Raw genomic sequence first — 18,042 nt, forward strand, 5'->3', positions numbered from 1 at the left:
GAGAGAGAGAGGGGACACACACATTCACAGGTACCATTTCCCATCCCCCCTCTTATATGTTCTTTTTCTCTCTGTTTTTTTTTTCTTTTTTGTTTTTTGTTTTCTGTTGCATTGTGTTGTTGTATTGTTCCTTATTGCCTGCAAATTCGGTTTGCGATCTGGGGCTCAATTTCATCCTCCCTGTTCGCTTTTTCTTCTTTATCTTTCGTTTTCGCCTCAATTCTCTGCAAAGATTCTTTCTTTCGAAATTAATTTTTGGGGCTTTGCTTCTTCTTTGGTTAATTTGGAGAATTGGGATCAATTGCTTTCTGGGTTTTTGGTTTTTTCTTATCTGATTGATTGGGTTTTGGTCAATTCTGCATTTTTATGGAGGGCAGAGACTGTCGAAGCCGTGGTTTAGTGGTAAGAATCATGGGTCTCTTTTTTGTTTTGATATGATCTATATGAGAGGTACTGTATGCCCACAATTATTAATTTCTTATATTTGTGTGCAAAAAGCAATTGCATTCTCTTGATCATTTTCTGTTTCAAATGTACATGTGTTCTTTGATGGTACATTGTGCATATATGAAAGCTGGATGTTGCACTAGTAATTGCTAGGTTTGCGCCCGAAGAGAAATAATTCGTGTTTTCAATGAAAATTCCACTGTTCCATCATTTTACAGTGTCAATTAACAGTTTACACAGTTCTCGGTTTCGACTAGATTGTTTAGAATTACCATTGACAGTGAATGCTAGATTGGTTTTTTTAGCCCAAAGATTTTTCATGTTGTGATAGTATTCTTGAAAACATTTTGGGATGTTTCAGAAAGAGTGTCTTTTTGCGGACTATAGAATTGATGCATATTTAGAGTCAAAGGATGAAGAGAGATATCCAGTGCCTTACAGACTGTATCTGGCAGTTTTAGTAAACTCTGGCAATTACTAAATGATATGTAGGATATACAGAACTTTATCCGCTCTGGTGGTTCCTGGAAGTTTTAATCCTAGAGTCATAATGGAATTTAACTTGAATTGCATTCTAGTTTTTTGTTTCATGGATTATATTCCTTACTTGAGCACCTTGCTATGATACTATCTCCAAACAGATATTGCAATTTTTTTTTTGTTTTTCTCATTTTTAACTTTAGTTCTCTGTGGCACCATGCAGGCACATGCCCCTCCCCCTGGTTACTTTGTGAGACTTGAGAACGCTAGTGCTGACGACGATTTATATTTGAGGAAGAAAGCCAGGATGCGCAGGTGGCTTTGTTGTTCTTGTCATGTGGATGAGTCTTATCCATCACATGAAAGTGAACACCTGAAGAGCCCAGGGAGTTATGCTGATGGTATTTTTTCTTACCTTCCAATTTTTTTTATCTGGCCTGTAAATGAAAAAAAATCAAAATCAGAAGTAGCTGTGATACGATTTCCAAATGCTTTTACTTAGTCAAGATCATGGTTATAGTGGTATATTAATAATGTCCTATTTGAGTGATCATTATTTAAGTTTACAGTAGTTATTGTTCAAGTAATGTTGATTGTCCAACTTTCACAATGACAACCAATACCTGTCAGTATAATGAAAGTGGGTTCTTTCAGATTCGAGTATAATGTTTGTACCAGCTACATCAGGCTAGCTTACCACAATCCAATAACTGAAAATGTTACCATAATGCCCATCCATATGCATTGTTATATGGTTTTTTCGATTTGTTTCTCATTTAATTTTTGAAGCTACGGATGTAGTTGCTTTTCTGTTGTTTGGAGTGCCTTTTATAAATATAAATCTCTTTTTCTCTCTTTAATTTTTAATTTTTATTTTTTCTGTTTTCTTCGACAATCATTTGAATTCAGAACAAAGTAGGGAAAACATAGTGGTATTGTCTTGTATCTTTCAGTGGACAGTAGCTAACCACTACATCTGTTACCTGAATATGGGCAATATTAGTTTATTTAGTTCTGTATTTATATTTGCTTTGTTTGCCTCTTAAATTTTTACTTAGAATTTTGTCAACCTTTTCCTTTTTAGGGAATCACAAGGGCTCTAAGGCGCCCGCTCCTATGAAGCCTGATATACAAAAGGCAGCACCACCTATTGAAGTCCCTCCATTGTCTCTGGAGGAGCTGAAAGAGAAGACTGACAATTTTGGATCTAAGTCACTGATTGGTGAAGGATCATATGGGAGAGTATATTATGCAAGCATGGATGATGGTAAAGCTGTTGCTGTCAAGAAGCTTGACGTTGCATCTGAGCCTGAGTCAAATGTTGAGTTTCTGACCCAGGTCTGTTTGCATCTCTTTCGGCTTGAAATATATTTGAAGCACAATGTATTTGTTGTGATTTATTAGTTTATCTGACTCAATGTTGACATATTTTTTTTTCAAGGTTTCCATGGTTTCTAGACTGAGGCATGACAATCTTGTTGAGTTGCTTGGTTACTGTGTTGAAGGAAGTCTACGGGTGCTTGCATATGAGTTTGCCACCATGGGTTCGCTGCATGATATATTGCATGGTCTGTAATATTTTCCTTTAATTTTTACATATAGGTTCACTTGATGTGAAAATTGTGTTCATTGACTTGAATGCCATTGCAATTATAGGTAGAAAGGGAGTTCAAGGAGCACAACCTGGTCCAACACTTGACTGGATGCAGCGTGTGAGAATTGCAGTTGATGCAGCTAGGGGGTTGGAATACTTGCATGAGAAGGTTCAACCTCCTATTATACATAGAGATATCAGATCTAGTAATGTGCTTCTCTTTGAAGATTTCAAAGCCAAGATAGCAGATTTTAATCTTTCAAATCAGGCTCCTGATATGGCTGCTCGTCTTCATTCCACTAGAGTTTTGGGAACTTTTGGTTATCATGCTCCAGAGTAAGTTCTGAAACTTGCTTTCTATATTTTTGTGAGGTTTACATATCGATTATGGTAGTATGGTTTCTGTTGCTTCTGTTGGTTTGTTTAGATTAGACCCCTAGCTTCTGATAGGATATTTAAAGTTTCAGATATATGTCGTAGATTACATTCGAAGAAGCTGTGTTGGGCAGTATGTTCTACTTCTAAAGACATGCGTCTAGGTTGTGACTAGAATTTCTTTAAACGTTTCCCCACTTTTGAGAAACAATCAGATTAGTGTGAAAAATGCTATCTAGAAAACCTTACCGAAAGGTTTTATTGATTTTATAGACCCTACATTTCCTTGTAGTCTATGGCATTCATGAAGGTCTAAATTATCCATGTTAAACTAGTCATGTGTAGATTTAGATTTTTTCTTACTGAAAGTTTCTTTAGCTCATATTGCTAAGTTTTCGTACATAAAAAGAGTTCAGGACTAGACGAGTTTGAACAGTGAGCTACTGTGGCTCTAAAAGGCAATTTGTAAAATGCATCTGATTTTTACAAGCCTTCGATTGTTTTATTATTTGTTGACCAATGACATTGATGCTTTTAAGGGGATTTAGGGGAAAATCCATCTAGTTAATCGGGGAAGGAATAATGAAAACTTTTGCAATTCTTTCCAGTACTCGTTTTTTTTTTTTTCAAAAGGTTTTTCTTTATAGGAAACGAGATACTTTTACTAAGAAAAAGGAAAGTAAAAAGTCTAGTGGACCGTCTGCCTGTAATATTGTCTATGCATCCTAACAAAAAGGTAGACCAAAAATATATTTGATTCTGATGACAAGTTCTTCTTAATGACTTGTGTTGGTATGCAGTCATTTTGGTGATTGTTGATGTAATATCTAGGACAAAGTGTATGAAATGTGTGGAGCATGCTATTTTGTAAACTACTCATTATGCACTGTGAAATAATGATTTTTCCCGAAACACCACTATTTGTAAACACACTTCAGGACCACTCCCCTGTATCATTAACTTCCTTTCTTTTGTTATTAAGTGGTGTATATAGGATCTATCATACTTAATTTGGATTTATAAAATTGTTTTGCAGGTATGCAATGACTGGTCAATTGACACAGAAGAGTGATGTCTACAGCTTTGGAGTAGTTCTCCTAGAGCTTCTGACTGGGAGAAAGCCTGTCGATCATACAATGCCACGTGGACAGCAGAGTCTTGTGACTTGGGTGAGTCTATCTACTTGCTTAGAGAAATATGAAGTTCTTTTCTGTTTTGCATTTCGTTTGACCTGACATACCCCCTCCTTTTGTAAAGGCTACTCCAAGATTGAGTGAAGATAAGGTTAAACAATGTGTAGATCCCAAGCTGAAAGGAGAATATCCTCCCAAAGGAGTTGCAAAGGTTCTTTCTCTTGCTTAATGACTGACAGCAACATAAACTTGTCTTATTTAAATGCCTGCTTTGAGTATTGGTTCTGAGTTAACATAGCAGCTGACAATGAAGTTTACATTTTGCTGCTGATGCAGCTTGCAGCTGTGGCAGCTTTGTGTGTACAATATGAAGCTGAGTTCCGGCCAAACATGAGCATTGTTGTTAAGGCTCTTCAACCGCTTCTAAAGCCACCTGCACCTGCTCTAGAGTCATGAATTTAAGTGCTTCCTTAGGACTCTCTGCATCCTCAATACATTCCAGTTTCACTTGCCTGCAGATATCATCATAAGCTTTAAATATATATATATATATATATATATATATTTTACTTTTCGTATATGAGATTGGATATGATATGTAGGGTTGATTTATTGTCATTGCTAAGTTCTTTGTTGCTGGAGCTGATTATTGGTAACAAATTTTCCAGTCATAAATTGATTTGGGGTGTTGGGTTGAGGTGGATATATTTGTCACTGGATATAGAATTGTAGATTGCTTGCTTTGACTAGTGTTTTTCTGAGTGAGGCTGTCACGTATGTTGTGAACTATAAAACACCTATAATGCCCCCTATTTATTATAGGGCGACTATGATTGTGCATGTCATTACCCCAGCTTTAGGGTTTTTGTTTTTTTGGGTACAAATCTGGCCTCAAAGCAAATAGAACTAAAACAAACTAACCAGCGTCGCTGGTTTATTTCTAGCAACTCCGATAATGGCAGGAGGCTCATGAAAAATGCAGATACCCTTATTTAGAGTACTGTCCTTTGCCAAAATATCCGCAACCATGTTGCGTTCGTGATGAATATGCTTCACCTGAATTGAGGAAAACTGATGCATCAAAGTCCTGCAGTTAATCACAATAGTGCCCAAAGGATGGAGCTCAACATCAGAGGTCTCGAGGTTGACAAGGATAGCAGAGTCAGACTCCACCTCTAAAACAGAAATTTACGAGTTTAGGGCCAGATGAAGGCCATGAAACAGACCCCAAGCCTCAGCTTGTAACACCTCCCCAGCTCCAATATAAATCATAAAACCTTCAATCCAATCCAACAGCCATTGGCCCATTGCTATCTCTTATCACCCCTCCAGCACCAATTGCATCAGATCTAGTTCTCGAACCATCCACATTAATGATTAGACTTGATGAACCTAAACTACCATGTAATGTCGTTTGTATCATGATGCCAATTGAGAAACAAAAATTAAATTGCAACAGAAGATTAAGATAATAGAACATAAATTCAATTGTATATGTAAGATAAATAGAAAAATTCAATTGTTTGTATTGGTTTGTATCATGATCCCCAAATACACACACCGCAGAACATTAAGATAACCCAAATCGAATAGCAAACCGTAAACCCACTAGTTCCAATCCAATCTGAGTGACGAACGACCGGCACGCTCCAGATATTGTCAAGATCGGAACCCTCCGTCGTTTGAAAGTTGCGTTTCCCTGAAATTGAATCGAACGATATCAAACCCTAAATCACAAATCGAAAAACAACAATCCGAGAGAACAAACAAGAAAAGAAAGGGGAAAGCTTGGTGAATCGAAATTTCAACGAGAGATAGAGAGGAACCCAAATCCAAATTCAACCCAACGTCAATGAAATGAAACGGCTAGCTCGGTCTTTTTCTTTTCTTTTTTGGTTACAAACGAAGCCAAAAAAAAAAGGGTTTAAGCAAAGAGAAAGAAAGAACTAGATACTAAAGCAAGCACCACTTCTCCCGGCTCTAGCAGTCTAGCAACAGCAGAGAGGTACATTTGAGCAGCGTGAACAGGAGGACAGTCAAATAAGACCACACCCAAATCATGAGTGATACTGCATTTAGCGAGACAATCAGCAGTCATATTGCATTCTCTGAAGACATGAGAAAGTCTTGCATCATTCATCTTGTCCATTAGAATACTGCAACCATTAAGAAGAGATCCCAGGGGATGGAGATCAAGATGAGAACTGTTGCTAGTACTAGTTGTTCATACACACAAAGATGTCGTCAATGACAATAACTGGTGCTAGTACGAGGGAAGTGAGTGGAACAACTTTAGTTACCACTTACCACCGATAATTCATGTTATATGTAAGTTATTATCTTTCTTTCCTTTTCAAAAAAGATATTGGGCACCCATTCATCAATTTTGAGCAGGCTATATATTTCAATAGCACAATACTGCTCTTTATTATTTTGTTTTAGCCTGTGGAGCTTCTCTTGTTAATAGAAAACATACATTTCAAACTCTTTATGTAGCATGGTGTTCCCTCTTTCCTTGACCTGATATTCTGGAAGCAATGCATTCTCTCGAGTCACGCGCAAATTTCGTATGGGTTTTCAACAGCTCAGCAGAACAAGATGAATCCATCGCACTTGATTGCAGGACTATTAACAACAAGGAAGAGGGAACACCAACAACAATATCAGAATCAACTTCAACAACAATATCAAAACTAGCACAACTGTTGTTGTCGTTGGAGATACAGCAGATATGGCGCCATCCAAGTTCAGAGGGGTTCTCAACATTAATTTGCAGCTGTCAACATGTGTTTTGATGTATGGTGTTTGATAAGTGGAGGGTGAAAACAAAACGTTGATATCCGTTGGTGACTTAAATTTGGATTGGATGGAGACGTTGATAACTCGCCAAAGTTCGGTTTTTCCCTTTTTTTTTTTTTTTTTTTCAGTTCTCATTTGCCATATGTGGCAGGGTTTTTTCGGTCATGGGGTCCTATCATCCCTTATGCTAACAAGATATTCACCTTCATCGCGGCTCAAGGCTTCTTGACAATGTTATGCCACCTTAAATTAGTGCTCTTCATCTTCCCTGCCTTCTTCGTGTGTGTCGTATCCATTGTTGTGTTCTTGTTCCTGCCCCAGAAATGAGCAGGGTGTGGAAGCAGCTCTGGTACTGAAAGTTTTGTTACCGATAAAGTTTACCCCAATGATGGTTATGGGATGAGCGAGCCAACAATTACCGAAAGAGATTGGGCAAATAGTTTTGTCAGGGCCTCACTAACTTCCTTCATACTGAACAGGTTCATGGAAAAGCCCAGCAACCCTTTTAAAGGTAAGAAAATACAGTACACAAAAGCGATCGACACCTGAATAGCCTATCTACAAAGTACAAACATAAACGGCAATTGGTAGACATTGTGAAGAGCTAGAACTTATTCAGAAAAGTTCCTGGGGAGTTTATTCTTTCAACCCTCTCTCTATGAAAAGAAAAGAAGACAACATTACTAATATGACACGAGGGAAGTGTTAAAGGTACCCGAACTTGCAGTTATTATCTACACTTCTCTATCTGAATAGTTCACTGGGTAAGTAATTTGACTCGCTCACAGCCAGATCTTGATGGTTTGGAATCCATGTCATATATTGTATAGCACTACATATATTGTATAGTACACAAGCATGCAATATTATTTGCTGTCATCGTTGCCACCATACTGTGTAGAATTACCATTCCAGAACTTATTTCTATCACTGAATCGTTCATCATCTTCATCGTGTCTCAGTGTGTGAATATTACTTCCAAAACGTGGTGCTGGTGGCAGTTTGCGGCTCCCTTCAGTTCTACCACTTTCAGATGTGCTTTGGGTTGAGTTATTCCGAAGTGTAGGACTTGGGCCTAATAACACAGACAATTACATCAGTTTCAGCTACTGAAATGCCACCCAAAAAAATCATGTCCTAGAGGCGAATTCATTCAACAACAGAAAGTTATTGAAGATAACTCTAGACAGATTTATTTACATTTACATCCAAAATACAAAATCTAAAATATAAGAAAGACTAGCAACTGAGTTCATAAAGGCTGGCAGAGCCTTGTAAGTGTATATTATCAATATTATTTTTTACATGCGTTTACTACATTGAGGAGACTTCCCTATTGAAGATGACTGCCTTTTTTTTTGTCCAATACTGTAAAGGAAAACAAAAGTTAAAACGTTCTACTCCCCTTCCCTATTGAAGACAACTGCTTGGGCCAAACTATACTAGCAATAAATGAGTTTATTTAGCAATCGTTTTCTAATTTTATTAATTGTGTGGCTCTGTGTATCTAAACTTCTGCAAACTCAACAGTCATCAGATGTAAACTCCCAAAGAACAAACAAAAGACCTAACATGAATATACGAGACATTTTGGTTTCGCAGTAGGAGCAGAAAACTCACTATATTGCCACATGCCATTTTGAGATTGCTCTCCTGAGCTTGATGAGCTAGCACCGCCATCTAAATAAGAGAAAGGATTTATGAAAGACAAAACTCTCTTCACAAATGAAAAGTAGCTCCCATTGCTTCCATTTTGGGCATCAACAATATTTCTTGAATCTGTCTGGTCTGCGATTGAAGAGCTCCCTCTGAGATAACCAGTTCCTTTCTGATGCGGAACCACTATCAATGCTTGTCTACCATACAGGTCCAACTCAGATAATGGTTTACCTAGATCTGAATGAAAATCATAAGAATTCATCATGTCATTCATAATTTTCCAGCATGTTTAATACAAAATTTATGTGTCAACTATGAATCGCAATAGTACAAAGTATTAAAACGCGCAACTAGTATGCAGACAATATGTCAGTTCTCACAAATGTTTCAAAAAAAAAAGGCAATGAGAATGACCGCACCTCAGCATAGTATAGAATAGTAAAAAAGAGAGACAAAAGGAACAAGAACTTTCTTCTAGCATTAACTAATTCAGTTCGATGATTCTATTGAACAATTGTCAATAGGGAAAGTATAACAAAGACAATTTTATTTTGACCATGCACGAAAACACAGTACAAAGTATCAGACAACATACAAGACCCTACATTTTGAAGAGAGAGGATCCAATATACTAATTTGATTTGATTATACATGAATATATTCTTAGTTATGTCCATCAAACTCATGAAAATCAACACCACATTGGAAGAATAGAAGAAAAACGCTTCTAGTCAAGGAGGCAAGGCAAGAATAGAATTGAAGGATGAGTCTAACAGAAGGTAATAATTTATCTAACAGAAGGTAATAATTTATCATAGAAACAAGCAAAGAAACCTCAGGAGTTGCTATATAGACCACTCGCTTTCAAATTTTCAAATAAATAATGCAACGGTTATTTCTGAACACATGAAAAAGTAGGTAACATGTATCCTGAATGTCTCACCTAGCTCAGTGTATACTTTGCGAGGATAAGGGATGGCTAGGTCATAACTACCAATACCACTTCCTTGGTGTTCATCAACATACTCTTTCACATTTCTCAAAGTGCTTGTCACAGAAAACATTTCTTGCAAGCTGGCACCATCGGGTAATCGGATATTCAAATAAGCATCACTTGATTTATTTACCTTCTTAACGTCTTCTGCTTCACCCTTTAAAACTTGCGCAGCTTCATTTTCTTCAATACTAAATGCTTCTGAACCTCCTCCCAAGACTCCAGATTGTTTAACAGTGAGCTCTCTGGGGTAGTGAGCATCACTTGAATTAGTTAGCCTCGTACAGTGCTCAAAGGCATAAACCCTCTTATCATCTTCAGCTTCACTGTTCCCAATTTGCAAATCTTCATTTTCTCCAACACCAGAAGCTTGTGAACCTCCTATCAAGATAGATTGATTGACTGTGATCCCTCTGGGCCTTCCACCTTCAGTAATGAAAGATGTATGATCGCCTCCAGAATTTCTCTCTTTTATAGGAACATCCTGTGATCCTTGGTGAGCTTCAATGGAAGAGCTGCTGCTGCACTGTTCTTCCCCGATAGACTCTAACTCATTAGCATCAACTGGTATCAAAGATGTCTTGTCTCTTAAATCCTTGTTTTTATCCTATTGGTGTCATAAAAAATAAAAATAAAAAGCATCATGTAAAATGTCATCATAATAACTACATCATGTTGGTCTGACACTTAATCTGGTAAATGCAAGCTATAATATGTACCTCAAATTTGCAGTCATGACCTCTAGTTTCATTCATAATGATAGGGGTGACCTCCACAGCATCTTGTAATTGACCATTATTCTTTATTAAAGGCAACGTAACGACCGTAGTTGAAGAACTTCCTTGATCAGCAAGAACAGCTGCACTTGAGGAACTTCCATCAGTTGAGGCAGTAGTAGGCATCTCGGAAGTGGCGGGTTCAGACTTCTTTGAAGCAAGAGCTGCACTCAGAACAGTTGCAGTAGTTTCCTACAGTTCATTATAGGATAGACTAATCAATGTTTCAGTTAAAATCAAACTGAAATAGAGATAGAAGCAAGGAGAGATATCTAGAACATATAGCCATGACATAGAAGGCCTGCTAATTATGGTGTCAGATAAAACGGGCAGGCTACTGTTTCCCAGCTAGTGCACAATACGCTGTGATTTGAAAGGAAGGTAATGTTGATGTTGCAAACACTTTATAATAAAAGAAACAAATTGATTGCTTATATCCAGGTGGCAAACAAAAGATGGAAGAAAAGTGACGGGAATTATTATATAATATGGGCGTAGCTACATTGACATAAGAAGGGTCACTTGACCCTGCTCACCATCTTGCTAAACGTCATCATGCATTAATTCTGTATCTGGCCCTTCTATAGCAACAGAATGGTTACTTTTTACCAACTTGTAACACCTGATTCTAAAAAATAAATGTGCTTCCTTTGTATATAAATTTCTCTCCTTGGTTTGTTTATGTCATCCTTATGTAAAACTTTAATGTTCTTATTCTTCTTATCAATAGGAAGAAATACTTCAGGGCTAACAAACATTTTCATTGGGTGATTATTATAAACTATTTTAAACTTGGGGTCTTTTTTTTTTTTCTATTAACTTACTCAACTAGCTATATAAGTTTGACTCCTCTTAACTAAATCTCTAGCTACACCACTCCTGTCCACCTTATATGTTCGCACTAGGAAGAAGATTATAAAATATAGGCCAATCTCAGTTGCGGAGAGGGTTAAACAAAATGTACAAGCAACGGCATCTATATAGAAGAAAATATAAACCACAGTCAATTTTGACAATAAATTACTTATAAACAAGGAAAAAACGCGTTTGCAAAACATGGGAAAGTAAAGGTCAAAATCAATATCATTTTGTCGGAAATCAACGTATCTCATATGATGACTTATTAATATCAATGGACAAACCAATCCCACACCAGATTCTAAAGCCAAAAGTGGTCGGACTCCTGCGTAAATTACAGATCATGTCGTCGGCAATCAACGTTTCTCAAAGTGAATTTGACACTTAAATATATGACCCTATAGCAGAAAAAATAAATAAATGAATCTGAGTACCTGGATCTGTAGACTCAACCACACCTTCTCTAAACTGGATGCTAGAACGTCAGCACCGACAAAACCCTCTATACAGGCAAAATGAAAAACAAAATTGTCAGTGTACTCTTTATGTGTTGCTCTAAGAGTTTCTTTAAGAAGGGTTGATAGAAGAACCATACCATTTTGCCAAAGTAGTACACCATTGAATCCAATAGCTGTTATACATGGTATTGATTTCTGTGGGTCTGTATTAGGTTGATGCAAGGATAGCATTGACTTAAAAATAGCTTAAACAAGGTACAACATCAATAGAAAATTGTTGCAGTGCCAATGGTATGGGCAATATGTATGAAGTATAAGGAAGCAAATAATAACAAATAACCACCAAACTACCTACTGATCACTTCAAAACTACAAAATGAAAAAAGCAGTGCCTTTCATGGCTTTTTCTCATTCCTGCTCTGGTTGATAGTTATATCCATTATGCAAACATAGATGAAAGGGGAAAAGCAGGTTGACCAATAACATTTGATCTGGCAGTAAACTTTTAAGTTTTAACATTAAAGGTCAGAAACAGCATCAACCACATAACATTACATAGCAGTTATGAATTAAGTTTCCAAAAAACATCGTATCTATCAAACCATATGCTTTGAGATCAGTAAGTCAAATAAAAATATTTCACAAAATGAAGTTTCTTATATGCATATCCTCTTAGAACAAAGTTGCAACAAAGTTTGGTGCTGGTGGTTTTTACTATGAAGTCTTTTCACAACAAAAGTTTTCTTTTACCTTTCAAGATAAGGTCCCAAGTCTCGGAAGGTAAAAGCACTTGATATTGGACCTTTTGTTTGTATAAAACTCCACGTAACAAGGGACAACATTGCATACTGTATCTTGCGATTACTAGGGTAGTCTATGATTAAAAAAGGCAGAACACAGGTAATAAAAACAATTGCAAAGGGATCATTAATTCATTATTTAAGATATTTAACATTTTCTCGTAAGTTCAAATATTCAAAATAAGAATATTATACCTGATTGAATATGCAAAATGAGTATTTTAAGTAAACTTTCCAACTTAAGCATGACAATGATTAATAGCATTACGTGGTTAAGTTCTTATATGGTACCCAGTGTGGGCAGCCATTTGACATTTGGGTGAGGAGAGTAGGCCTTAAATGGAGATTCACCGCAAGGATTCCTACAGATAACTGAATGAGGCACTGAGATACCCCATAGCCGTTCTATGGGCCCAAGGATTGGGCGTTGGAAGTAAGTAAAAAATGCACACATTAGATACAGCGTTTACACAATCTTTCTAAAATAAAAGGTCAACTTTTTGCAAAAACAATAAAAATAAAAATCAAAGAAAATACAAAAATTAAAAAATTAAAAAAAAACCCGCCAGAGTCTAATGAAATCAGAGCAATTAGTTTATTATAAGAATTCGAGATGATAATTTTGAAAAACTAAGCTGCTCAAGATTTAATTATCCTCTAGTTGAGGTCAGATATTTCTTGTGAACAGCTAGAGAGCAATAGCTTAGCAGGCTAACATCAGAAGAAATAAATGTATATATTGCCTTTCTGTAAAAGGATACATATCGCAGCAAAGTTTGTCGCATCAGTGCTTTCTTCAGGGATATGCAATAAGATGCAGTACTTTGATACAGAGTCTCCAACCTAAATGTTTGATGTTAACATAAGAAGAACAGAATATAATCTTATTTAAATTAAGTGATATATAAAAGCGAGATAAACGGGACGAAGAAAAAGAACACTTGCATTTACATCAGTCCATGTGGAATTCTCCAAACGACTAGACTCAGAATCTTGACCTGAAACAAGCGAACACATAATAAAGATTATAACCAAGATAATTATAATAAAACAGTGATACTGTGTGCCTTGCTTTTGGAAAAACAGTTTATTCATTAATATGGCAGTGTGTCAAAGTGAGCAAAACTGCATATCAGAATTACGCGCTCATTCGGAATTGCTTCTGAAGAAGCAGAACTGCTTTTGTTACGTAGCAGTTTTGTTAGAAGCACGTGGAGTATTTTTCTATTAAAACTGAAGTTTATTGTCTAATCTTCTTTGGGGAAGCACACGTCAAATGCTTCACCAAAAGGTCCTTCTCTGGTTCACCAGAAAGAACTTTTAATTGTCTTGAAAAGAAATGAAATTATCATATTTCTTGTCCAAAAAGAAATTGGAAAATGTTGACCATGCGATTACTTTAACTCAAAAAAGTCTAAAACTTTGAAACAAAATATTAGGTACTTCTAGGTGATTTCACTTCACTAATGAAGGTCAAATTTTTCTTCACCCATAAAGTTTAACATATATTAAAAACAAAAACAAGTCAACAGTACGTTGTGTTCAGATGACAAAACAAACAAGGAACTATACGCTTTAATTTTAAATCAACCCCCCATCACAGAGTGAAAAGAAACTATAGTGCTAATTTCTACACTGTCTTCCTCCCACAGTAATGCACCTCGTGGACCTAATAAAATAATCCACATTCCACAAGTGACAGAAATAGAGAAAAATTCATGTTCGAACAACTGTAAGCAAAATAAATCCAAATGAAGAAGCACAAACCTGAAATATATACGACAAAAAGTTTCCTCTGCTTCTTTGCTTCATTGATTGCTTCAGGTATAGAGCCCTTGTATGCAAGAGTGCTCAGAGACTGTTCCATCAGTTCAGATAACGTTCCTGAACAACACCTGTAGATTCCACAAACTCGTTAATCTGCCACGGAAACGAAAGTCACATATTTATGACGGTTGAGAAACATGTAGGACTCTACATAAGGAGACAAGTGGGAGAAAAAGGCTTGCCAGGGTTCAATGATGTAATGCTACAAACTAAGAGATCTTATACAGAAAATAAAAATAGCAAAGGGGATAAATAATTGGATTCCTCAGCTTATTCTGGCAAAAGCTTAAAAATAGAATGCTTCAAGTGCAAATTAAACCACAGAAGCACTAGTTGATATGTTCCATAATTGAGGTGAGCACACAGACCTTGCCAGTAATACACGAATAATAATGAACCCTAAATAATAGTCAAACAAAAACAATCCCAATTTGGCCAAAAAACGAGGTCCCAGCTCAGCATTGGGATGCCGATCTCAAAATCATTATTGCATATAAACAATCGAACGTGAAATTGCGGAAAATTATGAGAGGAAAACAGAATTTGGAGAAAGAAATTCAAGATACGTTAGTAGCGGATAGTCAATTCGATTGTATAGATATGAGGACTGCATAGTTGAAATTAGATATTAGGTCGACGACGTACCTCGAGTAAGAACGTGCTAGGGCTACTGAGAGCGATCAAGCTCCGATTCCTTGTTTGCTTGATTTCTTTACTTGTTTGCCTTCATTTCTTCCTTCTTTTTCTTTCTAAACATAATTTGAGTAAAGAACTGAAAACGAAGGACCCGAGCCCATATCATTTTGTAGGATTAGACGATGTTACTGTTTCGTTTCTTGTTTTTTTTTTTTTCGGTTACAAGCGAGGCCTAAAAGACTGTTTCGTTGTGTATCTCGTTTCATCGTCTGTTATTAACGTAAATTATAATCTTAATCGTTTAAAAATTAAATTAACCAATAAAGATTATCATTATGAAAAATCAATGTAAACAAAATTTATTTGCTCACCTGATTGCATTAAACAAATAGACAGTTCTAATGAAAGTTAGCAGCCCCATGGTTAGTCATCAATTTGTTTGATTCATTTGGATTAGCAAATAATTTTTGTTTACACTGACTTTTTATAGAGGTGATCTTTATTGGTTAATCCAACTTTTAAACGGTTAAAATCGTGATTTAAAATATTTCTTATATAATATACTGATGTAGGGACACTCTTTTCAAAGTCACTAGAATGGTGAAATATAATTCTATTTACTTGATGCATGAATCCCTAAAACGAAGATAGTTTTGCCGATTCCTCTTGGTAAAGCTCAAGGTGAGCAAAGGTCTTCATTTCTCATTCTCAATCTATTTATCCACTACCCATTTGATAAAGTCTTTTTTTTTTATTAAGAGGTCGTGAAAAGTGATGAGCGTATTGAAAGATATACAAATTGGCCTTGATGATTACTGCGAATGACTATGATATATTAGGAAGATCGATTGACCCTTCTGCATTTGACTCGAAATTCGTTTGAATGGTATACGAACTTTCATTACTTATAAATTTTGATATATCAAGTTTTAAAAATATCAGATTGGTATCTCATGTTTCCATCCCGACCTAATATTGGTATATATATAGCCATTAAGATGACTATTGTACCCTCAGACAAAAAAAAATGATAAATTTACCCTTAAATTCCCCTTTTTTTTTCTTAGTTTTTCTTCTTTGTTTTCTTATTCCTAATTTTTTTTTGGTTTTTATATTTTTAGGAACGTAGATAAAAATTATTTTTCACTTTCTCCTTATTAATAATCAGTTTTTCATCTCAATCATCCTTAAATGTCAACGGCAACAACAAGATCTTTGAGTGTCAACAGAAACAACAAAGATTAAACTTCTGTATGTTTCCCCTCTTCAATCTTCTTCAAGTTTATAAAGGCCAATCCAAATCATCAAATTCGATTACCTCTTCTGATATTTTCTGGAATATGAAAACAAATAAAAAAAACACTAAAGAAAAAAGAGAACTTAAGGGTAAATTGGTCATCTTAATGACTATATAAATTAGTCATTGTCTCAATAATGCAAGTTAAATTGAGTTTTGTTCTTCTTTTGAAACCATGTAATTAAGAATTTAAGATGCATTGCAGAATCTAGTTCAAGAGTCAATTAGTATGATCCCTTCTGGCATGCCTCATCTGGACCAAAACCACAGGACCCTCACCTGGCAATGGCATGGCTCCAAACCACCACCAAAGAAAGACGAAAAGACATGTTGTGCAGCTATCGGAAACAAGTGTTACTCATGTTTCAGTCTCAAACAATCTGTTAAGACGTGCCTTGTATTTTCTTCCTCTTATGGCAGCTGTAATTGCACCTTGATCACTTAATACCTGATCCACTTAACCAAACTCTTCAGAGGCTGCTGTTGTTGCAGGACGACTACATATAGCATCATGCTTAACTACCTGTAAGCTTAATAAAACTACCTACATTGATCTGTTTTACTTATTTTAGTAACTTCAAAAAGTCGTAAAACTATTGTAGTCAATTACCGTGATGATAGTGTCATGCTCACCTTTGAGAATCCCAAAACCCGTTCAGTCAAAAGAACGGGTTTTGGTGTCATGCCCATTTTATACGGTCCCAAGAACTGATTCTTACTCTAAAAATCTTAAAGTTAGCAGGAATGATCAAGTTCCCTAGTAACTCAGTTCCTGGTTTTGTGTCTGCTTTGATCGTTTTTAAGGTTGGCATTAAATCCCACGGGTATGGGTACCCATGGGTAAATATTCCATTGGGTATTAAATTCTGGGTATGGGTATTTGTGTATTTATATTTTTTTTAGCTAATGGGTTATTGAAAAATACCCGTGGGTTTTTTTTTCGGTATGGGTAATACCCATGGTACCCATAAATTTACCCATGAGTCATCTGCCCCCTCTTGAAGTGATCTGAAAACCTTTTCCAATCGTGGTTCCGGCGACGTCGACGAGGTCACCCTCCTTGAAAATCTCATTAAACTCTAGCTTCTGGTTGGGCTCGAACCCTTCAATGTTTTGAACCCATAAGCCAAAAGTAAACAAAATGGCATGGAGTAGATATACATATATATACCTCTTGGTTGCTTCTACGCTGGTAGCGGGCATGTAGTCGAAAATCTGCTTGTCTTTTGAGATTTGTGATTACAGCTAGAGATTAGGGTTTCAGATTTTATATATTGGCTCCCGCTTTGGTATTTGGCCTATTAGAGCATCTTAGAGGGATGGTGCCGGCTTTCTGGAGGTGACCCATTTCGGGCTTGGTGAGTTTCCGGTCACGGATGCGGCGGTAGCCGACTTGGACGGTGTCGTAGCCGTCAGTGGCTTGGGTTTTGAGCTGGGTTACGATGTTGCCTTCTTTGAAGCCGACGACGGTGACGGGGACGACTTTGCCGGTGGGTTCGAAGAAGCTCATCATGCCGAGCTTGGTGGCCATGACGCCGATGCCGGCCTCCATGGACATGACGGTGACGGCGGAGAAGCGGGGTTTGGTGAGGAGGAGGGGGGAGGGGGTTTTGGGGGTGAGGAAGAGGGAGAGAGCAGTTTGGATTGGGAGGGTAAGGGTTGGTAAGATTTGGTTTTGTTGAAGAAGAAGACCTGAGGATCGGATGAAGACCTGGGAAATTCAATCTTGTTTTTATTTTATTTTATTATTATAATAAAATATAGGTAATGGGTGGGTGTGAGCCATTCTAGTGAGGATCTTTAAGTCGAGGACTTGTTGAAGACTTTTCGGCTTATCTCACCTTTCGATCTTATATCCATATCTTGAACGGTTCATATTTGACAGATTTGGTTCATCCATTAATTTGAT

At 36.7% G+C, this 18,042-nt stretch overlaps 2 protein-coding genes and 1 pseudogene across 2 annotated transcripts; 1 reads left to right on the forward strand and 2 right to left on the reverse strand.

The window, feature by feature from the left end:
• The first annotated feature begins 1,156 nt into the window (after positions 1-1,156).
• LOC101298506 (PTI1-like tyrosine-protein kinase 3-like) lies at positions 1,157-4,801 on the forward strand. Its single transcript, XM_004296687.1, has 7 exons — positions 1,157-1,328; positions 2,012-2,265; positions 2,369-2,495; positions 2,584-2,857; positions 3,933-4,065; positions 4,154-4,240; positions 4,366-4,801. Exons 1-7 carry the CDS (start codon positions 1,235-1,237, stop codon positions 4,483-4,485), a joined length of 1,089 nt encoding a protein of 362 aa, XP_004296735.1. The 5' UTR covers positions 1,157-1,234; the 3' UTR covers positions 4,486-4,801.
• Positions 4,802-7,313: 2,512 nt separating this feature from the next.
• On the reverse strand, positions 7,314-14,955 carry LOC101298789. The gene is made up of 10 exons (XM_004296688.1): positions 14,846-14,955; positions 14,141-14,268; positions 13,325-13,371; positions 13,135-13,216; positions 11,711-11,776; positions 11,550-11,617; positions 10,201-10,449; positions 9,431-10,088; positions 8,449-8,724; positions 7,314-7,903 (listed from the first exon to the last, which is right to left on the reverse strand). The coding sequence occupies exons 2-10, from the start codon at positions 14,238-14,240 to the stop codon at positions 7,695-7,697; spliced, it is 1,755 nt and encodes a 584-aa protein (XP_004296736.1). The 5' UTR covers positions 14,241-14,268; positions 14,846-14,955; the 3' UTR covers positions 7,314-7,694.
• Positions 14,956-17,106: 2,151 nt separating this feature from the next.
• On the reverse strand, positions 17,107-17,691 carry LOC101311186 (annotated as a pseudogene).
• Between the last annotated feature and the right edge of the window lie 351 nt (positions 17,692-18,042).

This window comes from Fragaria vesca, linkage group LG4, assembly GCF_000184155.1.
Source record: "Fragaria vesca subsp. vesca linkage group LG4, FraVesHawaii_1.0, whole genome shotgun sequence".
In the NCBI taxonomy this organism is placed as follows: domain Eukaryota; kingdom Viridiplantae; phylum Streptophyta; class Magnoliopsida; order Rosales; family Rosaceae; genus Fragaria; species Fragaria vesca.